This window comes from Gekko japonicus, unplaced genomic scaffold (genome assembly GCF_001447785.1).
Source record: "Gekko japonicus isolate JY-2015 unplaced genomic scaffold, Gekko_japonicus_V1.1 scaffold191, whole genome shotgun sequence".
Taxonomy (NCBI): domain Eukaryota; kingdom Metazoa; phylum Chordata; class Lepidosauria; order Squamata; family Gekkonidae; genus Gekko; species Gekko japonicus.
In genome coordinates, this window is record NW_015175362.1 from 1,445,327 (window position 1) to 1,472,339 (window position 27,013).

At 40.8% G+C, this 27,013-nt stretch overlaps 1 protein-coding gene across 1 annotated transcript in view; it reads left to right on the forward strand.

The window, feature by feature from the left end:
* The window catches only part of CCDC171 (coiled-coil domain containing 171), a 215,457-nt gene that overhangs the window by 159,591 nt on the left and 28,853 nt on the right, over positions 1-27,013 (forward strand). The window contains exon 24 of the mRNA XM_015425408.1: positions 4,669-4,800. Within this exon, the coding sequence (XP_015280894.1) occupies positions 4,669-4,800 (132 nt within the window). The remainder of the gene's footprint in view (positions 1-4,668; positions 4,801-27,013) is intronic.

Here is a 27,013-nt window from a genome sequence, read left to right on the forward strand (position 1 = left end):
GCGGGGACTCAGGGAGGCAAGGGAACATTTCACACACCCCACCCCTGCGGGCGTCGCAGCTGCCGCCGAGAACAGCAGCGGCGGCCATAACTTTTTTAAGAGCCCCTAATGAGAGCTAGGGGAGCCAGAATGACCTCTCGCACGAGAGGTGGAATTTGCCCCTACGAGTCCAAGGCCATCACCCTGGAGGAGGGAGAACATTTCGCTCCCACCCGCGAGAGCGCATGCCTGCCTTTCCAAAGGAGCCCGGCTGTCTTCAGAGGAAGTAGCTGGGAGGGAAGGGGCAGCTACTTCCTCCGAAGACAGCCGGGCTCCATCTGTATTAATGGGTCAGAACTTTCACCAATAGCTATAACTACTTCAAAGGTAGAATAGTTGGAGTTTAGTATAGGGAGTCCTCCCTCCCAAATGTAAAAATAATGATTTTTAATAAGTATGTAAAATCTCTTTGCATATGCAAAACTTCTACAGCAGTTTATTGGACTAAATCTTCCTTATTGTGATTCCATCTGTAATTTATCTGGAAATTACATGAAGAAGAGCTGGGTGTCACCTGCATATTGGTAACAACACAGTTGAAATAACCGGATGATCTCACCCAGTAAGTTCATGTAGAAGTTCAATAGCAAAGTGATATATTTTAGTAAATGTGTCTTTGTTTAACTGGGTAATCCCAGATACCCTCTATTTACATAGAATGGTCAAAAAGTCTTTCAGATAAGATAACAGGACTTCAAGGTAGGCTCATCTCTATCTATGTAGCTATCACATTTTTATTCTACTTCTCACCCAAGAAGCTAATGGTGACCCATATGGTTCTACCTTCCTCAAGGTCAGATGAACTGAGAGCATGTGACTGGCCCAGTGGGATCTGGAATTTGGGTCTCTCAAATCCCAACTATAATATACTGGCTGTTTTTCAAGAGAATATATCCTCTGGTTTTGAAGTACATTTTAGGCATTTGTGAACTCTGCCATATTCAGAGGTAGAGGAACTGATTTCTTCCATATTCCTGAAATTCTTCTGGGAGCAGACCAGTATCTGCTCAGACTGTTCAATCTGCAAGTCTCCAGTCAAGAATAATTAACATGCCCCTGCCTTTTTGTTTGGCAGGCCACCTGGGAGTCCCTGGTCCGAAAGACGTCCATCTTGCCTCGACCAGGGCCAGGACCTTTTCCGCCCTGGCCCCTGCCTGGTGGAACGAGCTCCCCATTGAGATCAGGGCCCTGTGGGACCTCCTTCAATTCCGCAGGGCCTGCAAGACGGAGCTGTTCCACCAGGACTTTGGCCGAGGCAGCGGACATCCATACATGGCCTCCCTGAGATGTCTGTCACCCTGTTATTCTTTCAGCTATGTAACAACCACTAGGTATGGCCAGGAACCTCCCACAACCAAAAATTTCTATGCTATCAGCTGTGACCACCATTTCAACATTTTAATATTTATGATGATGTTTTAAATTTCAAGTTTTATTATACTAACTAATATCTTTGTATAAATGAAATGTTACCCACCCTGAGCCCACTTCTGGGAAGGTCAGGCTATAAATGTGAAGAAATAAATACATTTCATAGGTAGATGCTACAGGCTTTTCCCATTTTGGGGGCAAAAAGTTTGCTTAACCTGCTATAGTTTGTGCACAGCTTCAGGGACTGGTGTAAGCATGCACTTCCCTTACTTTCAGAGTAGTACCACAAGGACAAATCAGCACTGTGAAAGAGCAGTACTGTGTGGGCAAAAATGTCTGAGGGCATGGTTCCACTGTAGGTAATTCTGCTCTGCACAGGGGGGGAAATTCCAGCACATGGAAAATAAGTATCAGAGAGAAGGCAAGGCCATACGTCTTCTCCCTGATCTACTAGTCTTCCATGTGCAGGGGAAATTTTGTATGGAGCAGTCATGTCGAGCCCCCACGTGGCATCTCAGGTGGTATGAGTCGGACGCAGCTTTACCGCTTCATTAAAAACTATGTCATAATGAAATCTCAGGGTTTGGCAGGGGGGGGGGGAGTTATCTATTAATTGATTTTTCTTTTCTTTACTCCTTATGACCTTCAGCATACATCACAGCTGGCTATCAGAAAGAAACCCCTTTTTTAAAGTAGCTGAAACAAAGTTATTCATATGAATGAAAATCATAATAGATGTTTGTATCTAACATAATTAAGAAGCATTCACAAATTTACTTGGGTCTCTTGATTTCCAGAGGCTTTTATTGCAGGAAACTATTGCATTCCTTTCTGATAATATCTACTACTGTATTTTTAGTACATTTTAAAGATTTAAATGTTACTGGCTTTCTTGCTGAAACTGAACTTTAGACCATCGTGACCAAGGAACAGACCCAGGTGGAGATAGGGTTAAAGTACCTTTTGCTGTCTCTTCTGTGTTCAGTGTTATACTTACTTAGGATATACATTGTTTTCCTCCCACTCTCTTGCCTTCTCCATCTCTCCCTCTGCTCCCTTCCTCCCCTCCCTCTTCAGTATTAGCAATCTGCTTTGGTACTTTGACATCAGGGATTTCCCTGGTGAATTTTGTCACAGAAAAAAGAGAATCATCAATATCGCAGTTAAACTTGACTTTCAAAGCTAATAGTATCTCATTTGGGGGCTCAAATTTAATAAATTTTCTTTGATTCTGGGTGCGTTTTTAAACATCAAACAATGAATTGGCCAGGGTGCAGTAAAATATTTAGATCTATTGACTATGGTTCAGAAGGGTAGAAGGCAAAACACTGGTGGTTTGATGTTGATAAATTCTTAGTACCTTAATCCACATTAATGTTTTCTTTTATCTGTGTATATATCGGCTGCAATAAGAGACAGAAAATGTTATAATATCTAAACACTCACAAATCAAGTGAAATATGTATTATTGTGGATATAGTTAAGATAACATGTTTGTATTGGGTAAGGTTAACATCTGAACAAAATTACACATGCTGACGGAAGGCCCTGGAGACGGTGTTTGTTCCACTGGCTCTCTAACCTAAACCTAGAACAGTCTGTGTAGAAATGTGTGGAGGACCTACGCTTGTTATAAAAATTGCATTATAGTGCATAAGTTTGGCAGCCACAGGTATTGACAGGAATTCTTTAGGTCATCTTGGGAAATAGAAGACTTCCTATTCCTGGACACTATAGCATTGAATTTATATGTATCTATATCCATAGTTTTGTAATTCTCTAAAACAACACATACACTTAGACATTACAGATGTAAAATGCATTTATGAGCTTTTATTTTATTTATTATAGACACTGAAGGAATATTGAAGCAAGCAAAATAATCAGGACCTTAATCCACACAAATTAAAACTGTTCATAAAGTGAGCTGGTATATAGAAGGAAGACAAAAATACCAGGATTTAAATTCTGCCTAAACTGAATTTCAAAATGAAATTTTATATTAGCATATTCATGTAAAGTCTTATGTGTGTTTATAGATGTGTAGAAACTTCCAGAATTATCTTTGCGGTGTTATCTTTTGCTTGTTTTTATTCTCTCATTCTAAAGCTACAGATTTATTATAAACAATTACTTGTTGATGCAAGGAAATAATTTTAATTCGTCAAATGCATGCCAACACTGTCATTTGTTGAATACATAGTATTATGCGCTTTGGGGGCAAGACGAGTGTTCGTAAAACACATAGTTTAAATCCCATATAGAGAAAAATTTGGGAATGTGTGAACATAATTCAAATGTGAAGCAATATGCTGTGCTTATGCTTTTAATTAACAAAATGAGTTTGATGTGAAACTCATATGGGTATGAAAACTGATTAAAATTTTTAGAAGCATGGTTGTACTTTCTATTTTTTAGAATATGTAATGAATAAAGGGATTTCTCACCTTGACAGAAGGTGGCAGTACAATACCAACTGCGTAAGGTTATATTTGTCTACAGAAACTGTGGGTATCTCTCATTTACGGTGCCAAGTGTTTTGTTATTGTTTCTTTAAACTATGCCTCTTTGAATATTTTAAAACCAAACTATTTGGGTTGGGGTAGGAATACCAATTTTCTCTTCAGAGCTACCTTCTTCAGAAGATTTAGTGCCAAATTAGATGACAGTTTGAAGTGCTCAGGAAAGGGCTAAGAAGCTGTTCAACCAAAGTTTTTAAAATACCCTAATAGTCAAATATACTTCAGCAATTTTTTTAGCCTTACTATTTAAAAACTGTGTAAGACTTTTTTTTTAGAGTCTTCAAATATCCTGGCCTGAACACCAAAAGTAGCAAAATATTTTTGGTAGTGTATGTAGCCATTCTAGAGTAGATACGCAATTGTATATTAATAAAACAGCCAATTATTGTTGTATGCACTGTTGTGAATAAGTTTTACATTTTTATTTCTTGAGCCTCGCATTACTATTTATTTGTAGAATTTTCTTGCACTGCTTGGACAGAAAGCCTTTAGTGACTTTCCTTCCCATCTTGTTTCAGTCTAGGGGAAAGGATGCTTTTTCTTCTTAACATTCTCTCCCAGCACTCTGAATTAGAGATTTATTTGCAACGAAAAATCAATTAGTCCTAAATTTATTCATGGATTTCAGGTCCAGCGATCAATGCAAGTCCACTCAGTGGACTCAAGGGGACCCACTTCATCCCAGTTAATGTGTCTGAAGGGGAATTACCATTGATACTGTTTTTTTCCCTTTTAGGTCAGAGATCAGATCTCGCTGTCACGGACTGCGGCAACTAGGAATGACTTCACCCTGCAGCTACCTAAGCTGCACCTGGAGACCTTTGCAATGGAAGGCCTAAAGGGTGGGCCTGAGGTGGCAGCATTCCAGGTTAGAATCCTAAGTAACCTTTCTTTTACCCCCCCCCCGTGTTTAAAAACACAAAAGTTGCTGTTAATGGGAAGGACAAAAAGCTTCAGTAATGTAGTTGTCAGCGATTAAAAATGTTTGCTTTCTAATGACATTATTTGGCTAAAATAACCACATCCTAAATAGAATATTACGGAAGAGTTAACTTGAAGAAAGATGCACATACAAATATTAAAAACAATATTTGTCCACGTAACTTTCCTTTTCCAATTAGGCTCAAAAAGCTTTTTCCCCCTTAAAATTTGTTTTCAAAGAGCTATATGGAGGAAGAGGTTGTTGTTGTTAACCATCCAGTCGTGTCTGACTCTTGACGATTCTATGGGGGAAGTATAGTCCTAAAAATCAATATTGTAAGCACTGGGATGAGAACTGGGTCACTGAGGAGAGATGGACACAGAGTGGATGCATGAGGGGTCCTTAGTTTCATAACGTCATACCGTGGGGTAAATCAAATGCTAGGGAAAGGTTTTTAGGGTCATTGATCTCTTTAGGGGTTTAATAAATGACACGTTCTGGCACTGATTGATGACAGATCCCTCTGGCAAGTGAAACAGAGAACGAATATAGTTGTCAAGGTATCTGTTCTGGAGAAGAGCCCTATATTTGACTGAAAACCTTGATTTATCTTGCTGTTTAAAATGAATGGTAGAACAAATGTGTTTGAAACTCTTTGTGGAAGGATCAAATTTTGTAAAATGAAGTATTGCTCCTTGCTTTTAAAAGTTCTTTTACATGTTCCCTCCTACTTTACTAACTAAGATTTTGGTTGTAGTTTGGAAAGAGGAGTGTAAGCTTAATGAGGATGGCTGGGGCATGGCTATGGGGAAAGGTTTTGTTGGCATGTTTAGAAATTGCTAAGGAGTTCGTTATGGTTCAGATTATTTATTTAATTTTTTGCCTAGGCTCTAGAGACATCCCAAAGGGCTTAGCAAGAGCAAACAGACCATTCATTAAAAATATAAATAAAAAGGACTCTTCTTTGATGATTAAAATCCAGTTAGAATCTATAAAAGCATTTTATTGTTCCTTTTTTCCCTATTCTGGCCCCCAAGACCTCAGTGCATATATGCATGTGACAAAGAGGATGCTAATAAATATCATAGTGACCAATTGCTTTTGACACTCCTTGGATATCAAAATGTGATTGCTGAAAGAAACGTAAGAAGTATTTTAGCCCCTATTTCTTATCTGTGGGACCAGCTCCCGTGTGTTCCATATTCTGTATCAGCATGCATAAAATAATCCCTGTGGATCAATTGTGGTGCCCTCCCTAATTGCAGCAGTCTGAGAGAAAGAAAGACAAATGACTTGTTATTGGTACCACTTTCCTGTCTCTTTTGGACTAGATTGGTTGCCCTTACAGGCCCACCTCAATAGTATTGGTGCAAATGGTGCCAAGTTTTTCTGCTTGTTTTTACCCAGCCATGTAATCTGCCAGTTTGGCCCTCCTGTGCTTGAATAACCTTGCAACTTGTTTTGACTTAATTCACCATGGGGGAGTAGAAGGAGAAAAAGGAAGATGAGTGGTCAGAGGGAGAAAAAGAGGGTGGGGCAAGTGAGATGTTGGTGCTGGAAAGACATGTAGTAAAACAGGGTTGGGGTGAAAAAGAGATGGAGACAGAGAGAGAGAGCGCATGCAAACACAAAACATAAACTAAGTACTGATAAAACTGGAACAAAAATACTTTTTGCAGCTAATATAGCGATGCTGCTCCCTTGAATGAATACAAATATAGAAGAGGCCCACAGAATGATGAGGAGAATTATGCATCTCTGATAATTATTAAGACGGTGGCCTGACTCTTTAGAGTGATATAGGAGAATAAGTCTTTTAAATTGGGAGAAGGGGTGCTAATAGAAATTATGATAACCTCTGTTCAGAATATTTTATGACAGCAGTGGTCGCCAACTGTGTACCTTAAAATCTGAACGATTGCTATCTTTACAGATACAGTAAAAGTGAAAAGTTGCATCAGATAGAAGTATGAAGGATGTGGGAAACATATTATTCATGTAATTTATTCCAAGCAACCACCAAAGAAAATTGGTGGGTTTTTTTTGAAAATATCACAAATGCCACTTCTGATGCAATGTGCTAGGTATTAAGGACTGAGCACCACTAATGATGCTTTTGGGGCTCCTTAAGTATAACCTATCAACTTTTCGACTGACAAAAGAGGAAGGAGGGGACCACTTGACCATCAAAAAGGTTGCACTAAGGTTCATAGTGTCTGTGGATAAATGACTTTTAAAATGATCGTGCTAATATGTGCATGCAGAAACATTGTGTAAGGGACATACCATATTGTGATACATATTATGTACAAGATATATCATCCTCATAATTTTTCAAAGAGAAAGTCAGTTATGGTGTGTGGTGTTTAGAGCTGAGTTCATGAGGGGTAGTCTTATTATAGAAGTGACATATGTTCTGAATAGGTTTGCTTTTCTTCTTGTAACTGATATTCAGAAATAAGGCTGTTTAATAGGTACAAATAATTACAGTAGTATAGTTATCGGAAAAAGGTAGACCTACAATAGAATTAAAAAAGGGAAAGTCACAAATAAAAAGATGTTACTGTTTAAATGAACTTCAGTAGATCAAGTAAGATTTCTGCTGGCACCACAAACTGGATTGGATCCAAAGATCCCTTTGCATGGATGGAAGTACTCTTGTGAGGGGACATACAGTATATACTGATTCTCTCTTGCCACTGCAACCTCGTTGCCATATCCCATTCTGTTCCTAAAGGTCTCCCAAGTGTCTGGAGCACCTTGATAAAGGAGACTACAGCAGTAATTGAGTGCACAGCTAAGTTCCATTCCATGAGTAGTTCTCTGCTCTAAAACACTGTATTAACCATAGGCTTAACATTTAACTGTATCAATATCTCCAACATACTTTAATTCTTGACAAATATGCAGCCTATGTTGTCAGATCATCAGTACCTAGCTGCTGTTAAAGCTGTCTAATATAGTTTTCCATTTCTACAACAGCCTCTAGAATTTTCATCCACTTGCTCTTTTTTCCTGATATTTGATTGCCAGTATCTAGCATACACATGTTTTTTCCCTGCTACTTAATACATTTACAATAAATGATTTCTTCTTTGCTTATCAGGTAATACAATATAAATTGTTTCTGATCTTTGCGAAGTATGCTATTCTAAGTAACAAGAAGGACCACTTCTTTGCATACAATATAGCCCACCAGCTAAAATCTTCCCCTCAGGCCCTGCACTCTTTGCCCCTGCCTTGAGAGGTGAGGTGGGTGGCAGCCAGAGGATTTTTAGTAGTGCCACCTTGCCCGTGGAATGCCGTAGCCTTTAAGGTTTGCCTAGCACCTACCCTGCTCTTGTTTACGCACTAGATTGAATGTTTTTTTAATTGCTTCCAGTGCTGTGGTTCCTTCCCATTGTTGTGTAAATTGGTCATTCCTTAGGCTAGCAAATTGTGTTAAAACACCATAAACCAAGAAATAAATAATCCTTTTTGAACTTTTTACCACTTTTAAAGGTCAGACGGTTCTTTCAAAATTCCGTTACATAGAAAGAGCTGTATCTAATCTGGGTATCAGAAACAGAAATTCTGTTACTGACTGGTATGTAAATAATCCCAGTAGGTTGTCTGGATTAAAACTAGAATGCAGAAATGAGGCTCATTAAGTAGTGAACCACATAATAAAAACCATTGGTTTTTAAAAAGGTCCCTGCCGCTATAAGGTGATCTAGCAAATAACATAAATGGTGGTATGAATCTTTGGGTTGCTGCATTTTGAGAAGTGTTCTGTTGAATGTTTACTATTGCCTGCCTTCATCCTCTGAATGGCAGAATAAACACCAAAAGTTTTAAATCCTGCACAGTTTTATCTGGATACAGCAGTATTCACATCTTTCCCTGAATTTGGTTGTGACTCTGTGTGTGTGTGTGTGTGTGTGTGTTCTGTTCTGTTCTCTGTGATCTACTTCACAAACAGAAGATGCTGGCTTTCTGAATACCTGCTTTGAAGGAATTGTGGTCTGAGGGAATGTGAATAAAAGTGGGGATAATGGATTGTTCTTGCGCTTCATTGTCCTTACCTCAGGAGTTGGAGTTGTGTGCATACAGGTGCAGATAGGCTACATACAAATTATCTGCAATTTACAGCCGCTGAAATATTCTGACATTCTTTTGTTTGCAAACTACCCCTACAAACGTAAGAGGGCTGTTATTAGTTATATAGTAGTATAGTAGAGTTTTGACATCATTTCTGAATGATAGAGTATAATCATTATAAATTTATAAAGGGCTTATGTCCTCCATTTATTTTATGTAAATTATGCATCCATATATGATGTAGTCATGGCTTATCATATTGTATTGTATACAGCAGCAAAAGCCTGCTCTTCTAATCAATTGGGCAAAGATAAATGTAGCTTAATGTTTAGGATCCTGCTACATTTTCTGCTTCTTTCAACAGCACTAGTAGTTCTGTGAAAATAAGCATTCAGAGCCCAAGGGAAAATATCTATCTACAAATACTGAGATAATTATGTTGTTTCTTGTCTGTTCAGAATGTTAAAGCAAATACTGCATCTTACAAAAATAGTATTGTTTAGAATACTTTTTGAAGGAAAAAGGCAGCAGACCTCCTCATTATTTTCCATTCAAACTGTAGTTCTGCACATGTGTGTAGAATACCCAGGTTTTCATCACCAGCCCTTTGGAACAATATTGGAGGACAGTTGACTGGTTCACCTGGAGTCTTTTAAATGTTTGTTGTTGTTTTTTGGTTAAATTGGTATTGTGAGTAGTCTGTGCAGAAACCACAGTATTCATGATTTGTGTATTACTTCTGCATCATGAACCACTACAGCAACCAAGTTGTTAAACAGAGCTTGGCTGCTAGAGTTGTCAACACTGGGGTGGAAAATCCCTTGAGATGTGAGGTGGAGCCTGGGGAGAGCAGATTTAGAGGAGTGAGCTCAGCAGAGATGTGTTGCCATAGAGATCACGCTCCAAAGCTGCCATTTTCTCCAGGGGAATTTAACCCTGTAGTCTGGATATAGGTTGTAATTCCTGGAGATCTCCAGGCCCCACCTGGAAGCTAGCAACCCTGTGTAAGATACAGAAGTTTCCTCCCTGCCGTGTTAGTTTTCTTTCTTTTTTTCTTTTTTTAAAATAATTTTTATTTTCAGTTTTCCATAACATACATACATTTATCCCTCTTTTTCAACAATTAGGGGGGATTTACATCATAATTTTTCTTCATACCATTTTATGGCTTTTTGCCATTTCTGTTTAAATTTTTCCTCTGTTTTTCCCACCAAAAACATATTCAACTTATCCATTTCAATTATATTAAAGAGAATGCTAATTAAATCTTCCTTACTCGGTATGCAATCCGATTTCCAATTCTTAGCTATGCATATTCTCGACATTGTGACTATATATACAATAATACATATTTCATTGTATTTAAACCCATCTGGTATGATATTTAATAAAAAGATTTCTGGTACGAGCGGAATGTCTACTCCTATCACATCTCTTATCAACTGTTTTATGCTTTTCCAAAATCTCTGTATTTTATCGCATTTCCACCAGATGTGGAAGTATGTTCCCATATTATTTTTACACCTCCAGCAGGTTCCTGAGACGTTTTTGTAACATTTTTGCAGTCTATCTGGCGTCCAGTGCCATCTATAAATCATTTTTATTATATTTTCTTTATATGATGTGGCTCTTAGAAGTTTTATCGACTTCCATGTTTTTCCCCATTCTTCTCTCTCTCAATTTCGCCCCAGGTCTTTTCCTCATTTAATCATTGATGGTTTCTTCCATTGTTCCATTACTTCTTCCTGCCGTGTTAGTTTTCTGATAGCATTGAGTTTTCATGGGAAGGAAAGTTGTTTTTTATTTTGTTTTTAGCATTTGTTTGTTTGTTTCCTTTTGAATTCTGTCTCTCCTCCCAAGCTCCCCCCTCCCCTTTCTGGTGTGGTAGGCCTGGGGATTGAAGGGCATGGGGATGGCTGAGGAGACATTTTCTTGCCCTGTGGGGAAGATCACACTGCAGCTCTTTGGGAGTAGTTATCAGCCATGAGGACTCCAACCTTCAGGTTAGGAGCAACCCTGGTCGCTCCAAGGCTCATGGAATGTCGGTGGCTGCCAAAGCGGGAGCTGTACTTTCCTCCTTCTGTGGCCATTGGATTTGTGGTGTGACATCAGACTGGCCTGATTCTGGAATGATCCCCTTGACTCAAAGTAAGGTAGGTGAACCAGCTTCAGGGGTAGGAAGGAGGGTGGTGCCCCCAGTTCTCCCCCCATTTTTTCTATAGAGGATATATAGTTTTTAAAAATCAGGAATGGTGGTGTGGGTGGGCCTTCTTTAGCATGTGCCACAGGAGTGGTTGGCCCTTCTAGACCTTCCTTCTCCTCTGCCCATGGCTGATCTTATGAATAATGCTCATGCTAACCTGCTGGCCTGGATCAAGGGAGAAATACAAAGGGAGATTAAAGTCTCCCTTTCAGAGGAAATATTCAGTTTTCGTGATTCTTCTAGGCCCTTGAACAGAGCTAGGCATCACTCACCCTCCAGTTCTGGGTCCTGGAAGAGGGGGAAAGCAGGATCCCTTATTCTCCTCCTTGCCCTAAGAAATGAAAGGAGGTGCCATCAAAGTACTCCTCTAGAAATCCAAGCCCTCTAAAGCAGAGGTATCAAACATATGGTCTGTGGGCCAGATCCAGCCCCTGCAGAGTTCAGATCTGGCCCACAAGCAACTGGTTCTCTCTTGCTTCCTCCTCCGGGGCTGCTGCCACCACCGCATCACAGCTCGCTTTTGCTCAGCTGCCTCTTCCTGGTTCCTGCTTCATGTGGGAGAGAACCAAGCCAAGCCTCCCTTCTCTCCATTGGCTGAGCTCTCCTCCTTTGGAAGGAAAGGAGGGGGGATGTGAAAGCGAGTGCTTGTGTAGGAGAAAGAGCAAAGCGTGACTCCCGTGGCTTCTTTAAGACCAGGTGAGTTTTATTTCAAGTATAAGCTTTAGTTCTTATTCCTTTTCTTCTTCTTCAGATTCTTCTGCCAAGCACAATTTGTATTGAGATTGCCCTGCTCTGCAGTTTTCTTTGAGACTTGTGTGCTCTCTCTCTCTCTCTCTCTCTCTCTCTCTCTCTCTCTCACACACACACACACACACACACACACACACACACGTATGTGTGTTAAAAGGAAGGGGCACGGGATAAGGGAAAAGGAGAATGAAAAGGAAATTATTTTGGCTTATTCTGAAAAAGGGTTTTTTAGATTAGATTTCTCAATGCTTATCTGGAATGTTATTTTCTTTCAAAAAGGTTCTGATTAGGAATTAGAACACTTGGATTGAATTCCATTGCTTAATGACTGGAAATAGATGGCTAAGTATTTAAGAATACATTTATGGTTCCTTACGTTCCAGTTCAACATGTCTCCCTCGCTGGCTGCCTTTCTCCATTCCCTCTTTGCTTTTGATGCACTAGCACTGATTTTGCCCAGTTTGAAATCAATACATAATTTCTCTTGGAGAGACCCCCTCTCCAGTTTAAACAGATGAAGAGAGGGTGAGGTGAAAGAAACCTAACAGCACAGCTTGCAATCTTTATTAGAGGAAAGGAGCAAGGGTCCAGTAGCCCCTAACAAAATTTGTGGCAGTGCATGAGCTTTTGTGAGTCACTGCTCACTTCTTCAGATACAGCTAGAATGTGAGTCCATTGGTCCTTATATCTCGGAGGGTGGTGTGATTTCAGATGCCATGACAATAGCAGTTGTTGGTAATGAAACAGGAAACCTAGGTATCAGTTCAGTCCTGGAGGATGCATTGAGCTTCATTATCATTTGCAATTCAGCAGACTCTCTAATCTCCCTTTGAAATTCCTTTGTAAGAGAACAGCTACTCTTAGGTCAACAGCTGAATGTACTGGAAGGATAAATGTTTCCCCACTGTTTTCAGCATTTTATTTGGGTATACCCCTCCTGATGTAACTGCCAAAATATTTTTATTGTTTGACAATACCAATGCTCAGTAGAGCTTTTACTCTGGCAAAAATGAATGCCCTTCCATCGGCAGTCTTGAAGGGTAGATATAAAAAGTGCTATATTTAAATAGAATATGTAGATGCTCACATGATAAAATTGAAACAATTGAACATACGATTATGGGATGTCCTATATTTAATGAGCTGAGGACTAGACTAATTACTCCTTTACTTAGAAATAAGAAAATGCCCACTGGGGCATCTGACAGTATAAGGGCACAGGTGACACGGTTCCTATCAAATATAAATTATTTTCTTACTCTCTCTCTGGTAAAATTTATGGGGGCAATAATTAAACAACAGAAGAATAACACTAGGTTTTATTTTTATAATTTTATTTTTTGCTCAAGACTATCGCTATATGAGCAGTACTAGATAGATAGATGTTCCCCCACTAGTTTTTGAATGTTGTAGTTTCTAATGTCAGACTTATGTCTATTTATTCTTTGCATCCTTCTGGACTGAATTGAGACCTAGGTTTACTGTCTCATTACCAATGCTGGTATCTCCATAGCTACTTACCCCTCTGCATATCACACCTAATCCAATCAACCTTGCTATTGTCATTCACCTGCTATTGTCATTTGGCATCTGAAATCACCTTTATAAAGCTTATTTATCTGGTACCTCATGTTATATTTTACAGCATGCATGGCCCAGCCAACAAAGTGACATTTATGTCAGATCCGGCACTTGTAAAAAATGAGTTCGACACGTCTGCCCTAATGGATCAGGATTCTGATAATTCTGATTCCTCAGACTCTTCTTCCCCAAGTGAGAACTATTCGATGAGGAGGAGGAGCCTTTAGTAACCACCATGCAGACTCATCTTTTTTTCCATAAGAGATCTTCCCTAAGCTTCTTCCTAAGGTCTTCTGCATCCTGGAGATCCTATATAGCAAGAAAGAAGTAAATGAATCAGACCTGTCTAGATCCTTGGGCTTGACTTGGGCTTTTCTCCCTCCTTTGGAATTTCCTTTCTATCAGTCTTCAATAAGATGGTCAAGTCCAAATGGGAAGCTCTGGCGAGAACCAAAGACAACCATCCAATCATCTCTTACTTTTACTCATTGTTACCGGAGGCTGCATATTGCTTTAAACTTCCTGTAGTAGATGCCCCAGTCGCCAGCCCGTGTTCTAACTCTGTCATTCCAGCAGAGTCAGATGGTCTCCCTAGGGATCCTTATGATAAATGGATAGATCAATTATTGCACAAGAACTTTGAGGATTCTTTGACTGCTCTGAGGGCCTTCACAGCAAGCTCCCTATTTTCCAAAGTGATCTATTCCTGGGCTTCAGATCTTTTGACGGTGGACAGCAACATTCCCAAAGACCTGAAGGATGAACTAAAGACAATAGCCCTAGCAGCAGCTTTTTCTCTAAACGCATCTCTGGACGCAATCCAGCTATCAACAGGGCCAGCCTGAGGGTTTTTTGTGCACTAGGCGAGGCTAGCTTGTGGCACCCCCCAAGGCAAGGCTGCCTTGTGCCTCACCGCAGATCTATATTTCTCCAATCTACGTTGCCATGCTTTTCAAGAGCCTGAACATGTGCAAAGCACACTTCTTCAGATACAGTGAAACAGAATTTCCTTAACCATTATATATAGGAAGGGGGGATGAGTTGCCAAGAAGGGCCAATTAGAGTGGAATGGGAATTACCAGTCCATACATACAGATAGAGGGTGAGCAGCAGTAAATGATCTTAGAGCATAATGAAGATCTTAAATAGATACAAGGATCAAACAAGAATAATAAGCTTAGTTACCATTTGTTTGGGTTCAGTTCTGGGGGGGAAACAGTGAAGGAAATAAATATGTCAAAATTGGAGATTGATGTATCCTTAATTGTGGAATGCTGAAAGTAATAAATCGAGTCCCTGCCATCATATTACAGACATGTTACTCATACTTACTGTTCTTACATTTTTATAAACTAAACTCCTAAGTACCAGAGTTTAAAACTGCCCAGGGATCTAAGATGCCCCGAAATCCCTGCTTCCAGATTTTCTGTACGGGTCTGGCCTTAACTGAGTTTTAGAGAGCAACTCTGTACATGCCCAGAGACAACAGTAGCAAAAAAATTACTTCCATTGTTCCAAAGCTAAACTCCAGCAGTGGTAAGAAAGGCTTACAAATGCGGAAAGAGGCACCGACTGCAGTCCAGACGCGCATTTAAATGCAGAGCACTGCCTTGTCGGAGCTGGGAGGCGAAGGGGACCAACGCAGGGAGGGGGCTGACACCTGCTGGAGAGGGTGGGGGAGGGAAGGGGCTGCGTTTGGGAAGCGGCAGGAGAGCCAGGGTGGGGGGCAAGGGGTGTGTGTGATGGGGGGGTTGGAGGAGTGAGGAGCCGGAGCAATTTTGATCTTTCTTTTTTTTCTCGGAAGAGGAGAAGTTGGAAGGGCACTTCACTGGTCTCCGGGAAAGACGGGCCAGTGCTGCTGGCTGGCTCAGAGGGCAGCGATGGGCGGCGAATCCCCTCCCCTCAGGGGGTGGCCAAACTGCAGTTCGGGAGCCGCATGTGGCTCTTTCACACAGTCTAATTTAATGTTAATAAAAAGCAAATTTGCATATTTTTCAATAAAAATGTGTAATATTTGTTCATGTCTTGTGGATCTCAAACATCTGATGTTTATTTTGTGTGGCTGTCACGTTAAGCAAGTTTGGCCACTCCTGATAGGGCTATGGCATCCAGTGTCACAGCACCACCTTGCTACAAAACTGGGAAGTCGATCCTACCTCCCATGTTCAAGTGGCTAGTCTGCCCTTCAAGTGTGTCAGTCTTTTGGGGGATGATATGGATGGGTACCTGATAGAAAATAAAGATAAGAAGAAGGCCTTACCCACACATAAAAAAGAAGATAAACTGAAGAAGCATTTCCATTCCTTTCATGACACCAAGAGAAACACCAGCTTTCGACCTTCCAAGTCCCGCAAAAGCTGGTGGCAGCCCAAACCTTCCAGGGCCCACAGCTTGTTTTTCCTTAAATCCTTCCACAAGTTGGACTCTATGTTTTTGTCCTTTAGGAGAGACTCATTGGGGAAGGGGTGTCTACCTCCACCATTAGTAGATGGGTCAGAGGGTGCATATTTCTGCCATATAAGGCCAGGGATGTAGATCCTCCATCAGGCATAACAGCTCACTCCCTAAGAGGAGCAGCAGCTTCAGCAGCATACCAGGCTTTCCATTCCTTAGAGGTGTTCTGTCGTTCAACCACCTGGAAGTCAGTTCCTTTTTTACCAAACACTTACCACATTGAAAAGGCAGGCTCTGCTGAGGCAGCCTTTGGTAGAAGGGTTCTGCAGCATACCTATTTAGGCTAAGGTTTTATCTCTTCCCAGTCCAGGGGCATACTGCTGTTCTATGTCCTATAGGTTTGGACTGCTCCACCCTGGATCACCAAAGAATGGAATGTTTGTTTCAGTCTCTTCCCACCCAGGGGTAAAGCTGGTCCTTCTGGATTGCCTGTGGCCTGGTCAAGTTATGCTGCTTGGGCCCCAGGGGTCTGAACTCTGTTGGTGGGGACCCTGTAGGTCTTCTGTTTGATCTTCAGCTCTTGTCTTTTCTACCAATTCTCTGCTGTGTGCTCCTTCATTTTTCTTCTTGGCTGTTGATTGTTGGGGTATTTTCCTTGTGTGTTCTGTTATGATTCTTGTGCATAAAAAGTGGACTGCTTCATTTCCAGACTGGGAACTGGGGTGAGAAGCTCCTCCCCTGAGGTATCAAAACTGCCAGTGACTCTGCCTGCCTCCAGGGAGGAGCTGCCTCCAGGGAGGATGGGGTCTAGACTGCCCCATCCTAGGACCACCGAGAATGTAGATTCACAGTAAGTGAAAAAAAACCTTCCATTATCTCCAGTAAATCATGTCTTGTGAACAACTGTTCCTTTTGGAAATACTGTTCCTTTTGGAAACTGTTCCTTTTGGAACTGTTCCTTTTGGGACAAATGGACACACACAATCTATGGTCATGCTACAAAAAAGGAACCAGCCTATAATAACATTTTTTGCTTTGTTCAAATAGCTATTTGGAGTCTTCTGTTGTGTTTTAGAATGCTGGTATCTGTATCCCAACTGAGAGACTTTAGGTTAACTTTTTTTTTTCTTCCTGAAGAGGGAAATTCCTCTGTAGCCCTTTTTGGGAAGATCACATCACCAAAGAAATCTGCTAAGCCCAAAATCCCAACCACCTACATGAAGACAATTTTGAATCTTTGTTTTTCTGATTTTCTTACAAATAATTATTCACTTAATAAAGTCAGTGATAGTGCTCACATCCCCAATGGATTTCTCCAGTTCTCCATTTCATAACCTGTACTAAAGTGAAATACAACAAAAGTACTAACAAATTAATAAGCCTAGTCAGGGCCACAGCAGCTGTGGCACTTAAGATCCATTTTCGAGAATGGGGAATGGTATTGGGGAAGGGCTAACAATTTTCCTCAAATTAAATTACAGTTAGCACCAGTGTGGGGGGGAGACAGGGACAACATCTCCTAGGTATCACCTACTTGACATCTTAGAATTGCGCACAGGATGTTGCACTAATTTTAAATACCACAGGCTGACATGTAATTAAGAAAAATCCCTCAGACAGCTCTGTGTTTAGTTGGTCTTACCAATGTATTCCTACTTATTGAAGTACAGAGCTTACTGAAGAAAATGGTTCTGCAAAGGCGTTAGGGCTGCCGGGGGGGGGGCGGGGAAGCGCAGTGCCCCAGTGAATTTAAACCATAAGATGACTACTGTGCTGGAAGTTACCTGTCATTAATCTCCAAATGTTTGTTTCTAATACTTGTAGGGGTGGGAAAGATCATGTGTGGTGACTTTACCACCTAATTTTCATTTGTGTAAAATAGTTCCCTTGAGAGAGCAAAGAACCCCCCCCCTTCAGAAGACACTACATCAATAAAAACAGTCCCTTTCAAGTGTTTTTCTTTGGAGTTTTTAAAATGGGGGAAGTGATTTAATCCAAACTGCTGCTCAGTTGGAAAGGGCCACACTGAAAATTTCAACCGTCTTAAAGGCAAATGAGTTTTTCTTAAAACTTGAATCTTATTTCAGGCAGTCCATTCTGGCAGAAAGAGCTATCTTAGCATTGTCACTGAATTTCAGAATGACTTGGATTTGTTTATGAACTGCACTTTCTGATACTTGGCTTTTAAGATGTCCTATTGTGCAGTTTTTATCACTACAAACAGCTTCTTCTTCCAATGTCTATGCACAATGGCTTTCTTGGGTTTTTTACCCTTGTAGGTAGTTTTGAAGGTCAAAAGCTATGTGAAACGTTACACCATATTAATACTAGATTTTTGTAATGTAATTGTCAGCTTTTAGGGGTGTAAAGGATATCATTTGATGGGTTGCTTAGGTAAAGGCCTGGAAAAGGAAGGGTTATCTACAACTTGAGTGAGTTTATTATGGCTTAGTGATTTGCTGATTGATTTCATTTGCTGTCAGTTAAGGCTCTCTTAATGTCAAGTTTTTTGCATAATGCATTGAAATAAAGACTGATGAAGTTCTTCAGAGTGATCTCGCTTACATAAACTGACCCTGATTTGCCCTGTTCTGCATGACAATTTAAGTGACAGCAGTTAAAGGAAAATACAGCAATGAATATGCAACTGTAGTATTAAGGAAAATGCCATGTAAACGCTTCAGAATATAAAACTGCGCATAAGGAACAGGCTAGTCTGCTAATTCCACAAATTTCTTGTATTGAGGAAATAGGCCATTGTTGTGTCCCAAGTGGTATACTAAATAAAAATTCAAAGGGAAAAAAAGTTGAGGAAATTAAAAGCTAACCTAAATTCCTGAGTTCTGCTAAATGTTTGCCCTGTTATAGAGGTGTAGATTTTTGGAAGTGCATGAATTTCAAATCTTATGAGGTCCTTGGAGAGTTTCCTTTTGCTTTCATGCTCTCCTAGTGCTTAAATAGGTGGCACGTATTGTTTCTGGTCAACAGAACTGATTGCTGGGGTAATGGAAATAAATTGCTGATTTGATAGAAGATTGAAGTCCCAGCACTATTTATTAGCAGTTTGCAGCATCAGTCTTTAGGTTGTGCAATTTGTTATTTTTGGGGTTCAAGGAGGAAAAAACTAATTTTTAAGTGTGGCACTACAAAAGGCGAAGTGAAGCTAACTAATGAAATAGTACAAAGATGGGAGCGTTGGGCAGAGCATGGTTGAGGGGACATCAAGGATTGAGCTTGAGAATGGGTCCTGACTGGGTAATTACTTCTTACACAGTCCTTCACTTGATGGTAGAAGGTCCTGGGTGAACTGGAAAATGGTTATTTGAACCCAGAATCTCCCTGACTGTGTGAAATATGGTTCTGTGTTGCAATCTAATAAATGCAGAATCCTGATTCAGTCAATATCCTTGACCTGTAGTAAGGGGATAAGGAAAGGAAAACCTAAGCATAGATACCTCTTGTACTCTCTGAAGGCAGGTCTCTAAATGTAGGTTAGTTATGGTCCATGAAACCAAGAAGTAAAACCAGGTTCTTAAGTTGGTTTACTGACCACAGTCTTAACTGTTGGGTTCACATGGTGTGCTGGCTCTTTCCGCAGTTTTTACTTTGCACACACTTTGACTACAGGGAAACCTGGTTGAGAGTAAAGATGAAGAAAACCAGCATTTGTCCAGGATCTGAATGATTGCCTGCAAGCTGAAACCTGGTTTCACAAAGTAGCCACAGTTTTAAAATAATCCTTGGTTTTGTTGTATGTGTGGATCTAACTATTAACTGTGAGCAAATAAAAATATGAGGGCTCAGTGACCCTGAATGTAAGGTGACCCCCCCACCATTATACACTCCCCCCATATTTTTACTGGATGTAACTGTAATTTATTTATTTTTATTTATTGTTAACATTTTTACCCCGCCCTCCCCGCGAGTGGGCTCAGGGCGGCTTACAAGAGGGCACAAGCCCATACATAAAAACAGGATAAAACAGTAAAACCATTAAATAACAACAAAACAAGAATGAAGTGCCCCATACAAACAGGATGGTCTCCGAAGATGGTATCAATCCTTTCATTGGGCTGATATTGTCCTGTTGATGGTCCAAGGCCAGTCCAGCGGTATTAGTGCCATGCAAGATCATGGCAGATCTTCCAGGGACCTCCCCTAACCCCGTTGTTATCTCCACCATTGATAGTGGTGGTAGTGATAGTGGCGGCTTGGCAGAAGAGCTCCGTCTTGCAGGCCCTGTGGAACTGCATAAGGTCCCGCAGGACCCTGATCTCCTCTGGAAGATCAGGGGCCTCCAATGAGAAGGATCTGGCCGTAGTTGCAGCAAACATTGCCTCCCAGAGGCCTGGAATCACCAGGCGGTGTTGTGTCCCCGACCAAAGTGCCCTTGGGGGTATATGTGGGGAAAGGCGGTCCCTCAGGTAGGTTGGACCCTGGCCATGTAGGGCTTTAAAGGTAAGAACCAGCACTTTGAAGTGGATTCGGTACGCTATTGGCAGCCAGTGCAGCATAAGTAAGTAAGCAAGCCAGTGCAAAAGTAAGCTGATCCCTCCCCCTCTCTTTTGCCTACCTTGGAAAAAACCTTGTCTTGCATTGGAGTCAATACTGTAGATGAGGCAGAAGACCTCTGCCAGAGATCCTGGAGAGTCCCTTCCAGTCAGATACTATTGACCTTAAGAGACAAAGGGTCTGACTCTGTTTAAGGCAGTCTCTAGTCTTTGACTCAAAGGCAGTTTTATAAGGCAGTTTCTAGTCTTTGACTAGAAATGACAAGCTTCCTTTATAGTTTGGTGTGATTTTTGCGTTTGTGACAAATGGCCTTTGGGAGAAGCCATTGTCAGAATTCAGCATTTCAGAAAGAGCAGTTTCTGTCAGAGCTCTCTCAGCCCCACCTACCTCACAGGGTGTCTGTTGTGGGGAGGGGAAGGGAAAGGAGTTTCTAAGCCACTCTGAGACTCTGAATGAAGGGTGAGGTATAAATCCAATCCTCCTCCTCCTCTCACCACATGCTTGTTCTCACTGAAACTAGCTGCTGTGGGTAAAGAGGAAAAAGACACTTTTAAAAAACCTTAATGCGTCAGTGGTTGTTTAAACAGTACAGATTTCCTAAAATGTATGGTTGGGGGGGGGGTTCCTAAGGTGACAACTTCTCAACTGGATCGGATGCTTTTGGTGAAATAAAATTTGTGCAGTGAGCCACACAAAACCTTTTCCCCAGCAGAGATTTAAAAAATAGAATATCTTAGTAGCAGATAGTATAGCAATCGTGTTCATTCCTGATGAAACAGTTTTTGTCTCTTGTAGTAGAAGAACACCTGTCTGGTTCTGGAAGAATTTTTGTGCGCTTGCATTTCCTCATTGAAGTTCTCACAATTGCTGTTTGTGTCACAAAAGTAGGTGTTCAGCATATCTGGCATTGGTAGTGATTTAGGGGCCTGGCAAAATGTTTCAGTGGCATGAAAATGTTCTCATTAGGAAGAGTATGGGGCAGGGGTCAACAGCTGGAAGATCCTCTGCCCTCAGTGAAACAGTAGGAGGCTGTGAAACTCTTTGGATAGATTAGCAATTTGTTTGCCTTACCCTGAACTTTAGCAATCCAGCACTATAATGCAGTTGTCCTATTGTGCTGATGACTGAGGAGATCTGGGGCTAGGTAAGCTGGAAGATATCAACCCACGCACCATTTGAGACCTTCTTATCGCATTATTGCTTGTGCTTCCATCACATTTCCAGGTTTGGTCCTTCCTTGGTGAAGTCATTCTTTTTTCTGTGACTGTGCCCGTTTTCCCCCTTTTCATTCCAGTCTGTCCCAGACAAAAAGGAAGAGAATGAATGTGTCAAACACGGCCAAGTAAAGTTAATTACTCTAATCGGTCCCTAATCATTTTTCTGTTGCCGTTTGTTTGTGGTCACAGTGGCTGTTTGGGTTTACCCACATAATTTCTACAGGAACATTTCATGTATTATTTTATGAACCTCACACAATACAATTGGCCTTTTAAATTGGCTTTGTGTGTTTTCCGATAGAGGTTGTTCTAGTGCAATATATTCTACTTTGTCTCCTCTGGAAACAATATTCTGTATCATGTTGTAAGGAGATCAGTCTGTTGGCTAGCTCACTACTGACCTTCTTTTCCTCCTCTTGTCTTCAGACCATTCCCAAATTTTATTTCCGGTTCTCCCACTCCCCCAGTATTACCACAACATCCTGCAACTCAATAAATTAATTGTTGTTCACGTTGCCTCGCTTGTGCCAGTGGGGACAGTACCAGTAGGCCTTGTTCTTTTGTCTTTGGAAGTGGCAGCATTAAAATAAGGGATTGTCCCACTAGCCTAATGCTGCTTGCATCAACTGTAGTGTAAACATAGGAATTTGTTTACTGTATTGAGATGCATCCTGTTTTCAGCAGTAACCATCCACCTACATTATAGTTACATGATAATATACTGTACAGTTTTAAACATTGAAATCTTTTTTAAAAGGTAGTTTAAATGTTCATATAACTTACCGAGGGATCTGTTCCTGAGCACTTACAAGGAACTTGGGAACAACCTGTGGTGGAGTAATATTAGTGATAACTGAACATCATTAATTGAAGGGGGAGGCAGGGGATATATGTTGAAGGAAGGTTCCCAAAAGGGTAAATACTCTGATTTTGTTAAAGGAACTTTTGATTCCCTTTACTCTTGTGGAAACTGCTTAATGTAGCTTCTCAGTGTCCACTATGACCACTGCCTAACAGTATCAATATACATATAATTCTCAACATGACCAAATTTGTTGATACTTAAATCTAGAGATTGTAGCCATGAATAAACGAGACAGATCTTTCTACAAATCTGAGAAAAGTCCCATCTGAAATCTGGGAAAAAATACATTGAGATGTTAAAACCCTTCAAAATTACAGAAGCAGCACACACCTTTGAGAAAGAAATATCCTCTGCAGCAACCATTGTAGGGGCTGCTAGGCAACCACATCAATATTGCCAGCCTTTAAACCTTAGTTTCTGTTAGTAAAAGGAAAGGGAAGGAGTAGGGTTGCCAAGTGCTTACCTGTTCCAGAGCGGGGGAGTCCAGCCTTGCTCCGGGAGCCTTCGCGCGTGCGCGCCGCAAGCACGTCACACGGAAGTGACGCAAGCACGTCGGGGACGTTGGGGGCGGGGCAACAATCATCCAAGGGAAAACCATAGAGTTTTCCCTCAGATGATTGTGACCCCGCCCCCAACGTCCCCGATGTGCTTGCGTCACTTCCGTGTGACGTGCTTTGGGAGTTGGGTTCCCCCCCGGGGCCCCGATCCAGTGGCGGCAGGGAACGGGCCTCCCAGGTGGGGGTTTCCCAGCCCCCCGGGGGGACTTGGCATCCCTAGGAAGGAGGCAGGGCCCTTTCCAGGGATAATTTGGTCTTTGAAGGAGGACTCATTGGAGCCAGACATGTCACCAGCCAATTGCAGGCCTGGCTGCTCAGTACTATTCAACAGCAACCATCACACAAAAGCCAGTGCGATGAAGTGGTTAGCGTTTCAGACTAGGATCTTGGTAGTGTTGCCTGCTGTTGCAGAAGGCTTCCCGCTGGCAACCTTCATTGCCATCAACTGCTTAAGCGGCTGTAGGAGAAATCTTTTTAAAGCTGACATTGTGATCAGCATGACATCATTGATGGGAATTTCTGGAAATGATGTTACATTGCTCTATGAACCTTGGAAACTATGTTTTACCATAGAGTTTTTGGCAATTCCTAGAGTGATGTGACATCATGGCATACACAGTGCTGGTACACCCTCCCCATGTCTCTGCCCCCAAAGCTCCCACCAGTTGCTAGACACAGCCTGGAAACCGTAGTTATTGGAGACACAGATTCAAATCCTCATTGTGCAATGGAAGCTCACTGCGTGACCTTGAGCCAGTCACAGGCTCCCCGCACTAACTTACCTCACAGTATTGTTGATAAAACGGAGAGAAGAGAATGATGTAAGCTGCTTTGGTTCCCACTGGAAAGCAAAGTAGGGTGTAAATGAAGTTAATAATTATAGCTGAAAGTTGGGGGGGGGGAGATAGGCTGGCTGGTGAGTGAGGAGTTGTTAAGGAAGAAGGGAAAGGGCACTGCTAGGAAGAGGAAAACAGGAAATGGGGGTGGGGAATGAGATGCCTCCTGCAAGTTCTTGCAAGTCCCCAGTTATTAATTTAAAATGTTGTTCTTTGGGCAGTTAATAATAAATAAATGCTATCCTACAGTGACTTCCAGTAGAAATCCTTTCATCTGTTGTCAATTTCAACACTCCTCTGTTATCTTTTTTCCATAGAAAATCATGCCATTTCTATTTGCTGCAAGTTGAGCATTTTATTGAGAGCTTTGGTATCTTGGGAAGAAGAAGAAGAAAACATAACTGATACTGAAACTAAGAGGGCAGAGTTGCGCCCAAAGGTCCCACAGCTGTGAAATTTTGGAGAGGAGGGAAAAATAGAACAGAGTTACCTTTCTTTGCAGTGTCTTTAAATTCTGTATGCTATGCTTAAATGAAGCCCAGCACAAGATCCATAGAGAGGAAATCATTAATGCAAGTACCAAACAACTGTAAAAGAAATGTTCTGCTGAATGTGTTCTCCCGCATGGCCTCTTGTGATGCCTGAGAACACCTTCCTGTTTACAGCCTCTTCTGTAGCTGCCATAAGGCATCTTGGGCAGAGGAAACCTTGGTGGGATTTTCGAAGTACCCTGAAGTAGCTCACTCAGCACAACTCTCTCTGTCCCCGTACTCCCAGATAAAATGATTTGTAGAGCTTTTTTGTGTCTATGGCTCCCTTAATCTATTCTAATCTACATCAGCTCTGTATATCTTTCCCTCTGCTTTAAGGTCTGTGTGCAAATTGCAACTGTGCAAAGTGTGATTTCTTCATTCATGATTTCTTCTTTAAAAATTACAGTATGCCACTGGAATTATACATTGAAATGGGACATTAAAAATTGGTGTGTTAAACACACATCAACACCCCTCTAATACAAACTAACAAAGTAACTGTGATGCTGGCCTATAACTAGAATTAACCAGTGATTCTACAGAACTCCTAGTGTAGATTCAGAGCACCACTCTTAATTTCCTTGATATATCCACAGTCTTTGCCTATGTCACTTTTTGGGCCAAACTTCATACTGAGAATAAAATTTGTAGTCTCTCCAGATTTTTATCCTAGTAGTTTGCTACACTAAAGTTAGACTCTTATTCTTTTGAAGTACATTTATTATTCCCTCTCTTGTTTCTTTTCATCTCTTTGTGTACATTGCCCTTAGGTAAATTTATTACCTACTAACATTCTTTTTAGTTCAGGAATTTCCTGAAGGCTGAAAACCTAAAAGGCAAATATTAATTTTGGTATTTTTACTTCTTTTTTCATACATAAAAAGAAGCAGAACTTGTGCTTTGTGAAGTGGTTTTCTAATTTTTAGATGTGGGCTTTGATTTTTTCCCCCCTCCTGTTATCTACTTATTGGTCTACTTACAATATAATGTTTTGTGTGCCAACTTGCTCTGAGGTTTTATACTTGCAGGGTTTTTTTTAGCTTCTTTTCAATAGATAAAACTGTCTCAAGATGGAAGCTCATCTTAGTTGCAGTACACTGGCAAGTATAAACTAGAACTTTTTTGAGACCAGTATTTCTTGCTGTAAATTTGAAGGCCAATGTTATAACATAGTGGAGGGTTTGAGTAAAAACATTCTTAAGCCATTTCTACATGGACTATTTGCCCTGGGTTTGGTACTGTTGGGAAGTGGGGGGTTTTACACTCTTCCCCACAGCATTCTGTTAAATTCATGTACATCCTGGGGTTTTCTTGGGTTTTCTCCAGTATCCCCCCAAATCTTCCTTGCTGCAAAGTTTTGCAAAAGATTGCAGCAAAGCCTGGGTAGCTGCCACATGGGTGGGAAAATTTGGATTTTCACAGTCCCACCCGCACAGCAGCCGTTTCCCTAACTACTTTTTGTCTTTTTAAAATTGGGAAATTAATATTGTTCTGTTGATGAAACATTATAACAATATTGTATCTGTAAATGCCCAGCTTTAATTTTTTTAAAGTATGTGTCTATCTCCTTTTATTGCAGAAAGATGCCTTTCCTTTTGTATCTCCACAACAAAAAGGGGTTAGAGACTTACTGGTTTTTGATGAAAGCTGGGAATTCATAGAAAATAATACAGATTGTTGTAGCTTCATATTGCCATAACAGTATTCATTTGCTGATTTTAAAAAAGCCAAAGCCTTGGTGCCATGATTGGCTGGTTGGCTGCTACTGGGGAAATGGCAGAGAAATTACAGGGAAACAACAGCAGCTGCAGCAATGGGGAAAATACACAAGTCTGTCCCCATATGGAAAGGGACTTAGTTATTTTTAAGTCAAACTGCTTAAAAGCTGGCACAAACATGGCTTTTAGTTGTAGATGTAAATATGCGTCTAGAAACATACCCATAAACTTTGAGATCATAAAAACTATAGATGGGTAGTTTATCCTTCTGGGTAAAGTCTCTTTTCAGCTGTTCTGGTTGAGACAACTTCTTAGGGGTAAGTACCTGCTAAAGTTCCTGAAAGGCATAAATTTGTTTACTCATTTTTGTAAGGTTGGATTATTCTGTTTTCAAGAGGTTACTTGTAAGCAACTGTTGAAAAAATCTCTAGTGGATACAGCAAAGAATATTGGCTGTAATTCCTCAGGGATGAATGAAAGTATAATCAACACATTAACGCCTTACCAAAAAGTCAGTTTGTAACTCGTACGCTCAGATCTATAGATTTTTTTTAAAATGTTCCACTGAAGCTGTTTTCAACTTGATAATACTTGGAGTGACCTTTTGATTTAATTTATGTAATATGAAGGATGTTTTATCCTCATTTCATGCTTTTAATTGTCAGTCTATTGCACTATTGTCAGTCTATTGCACTATTGCAAAACGTCACAGACTCCACTACTGGGATGCAAAATATGAAGTCCTTCATATGCAAAGCTGAGACAACTGCCTGGAAAGTGGGACTATCAGTGGCTGTTAGCCAAGAGAACAGAACCAGGTATTTTATCAGCATTACCAAATCCTGGAGACAGACGGGGATGACTGTTCTCTGCTTGTGAGCTTCCTTAAAGCTGCTTTCATTTTGATATCTTC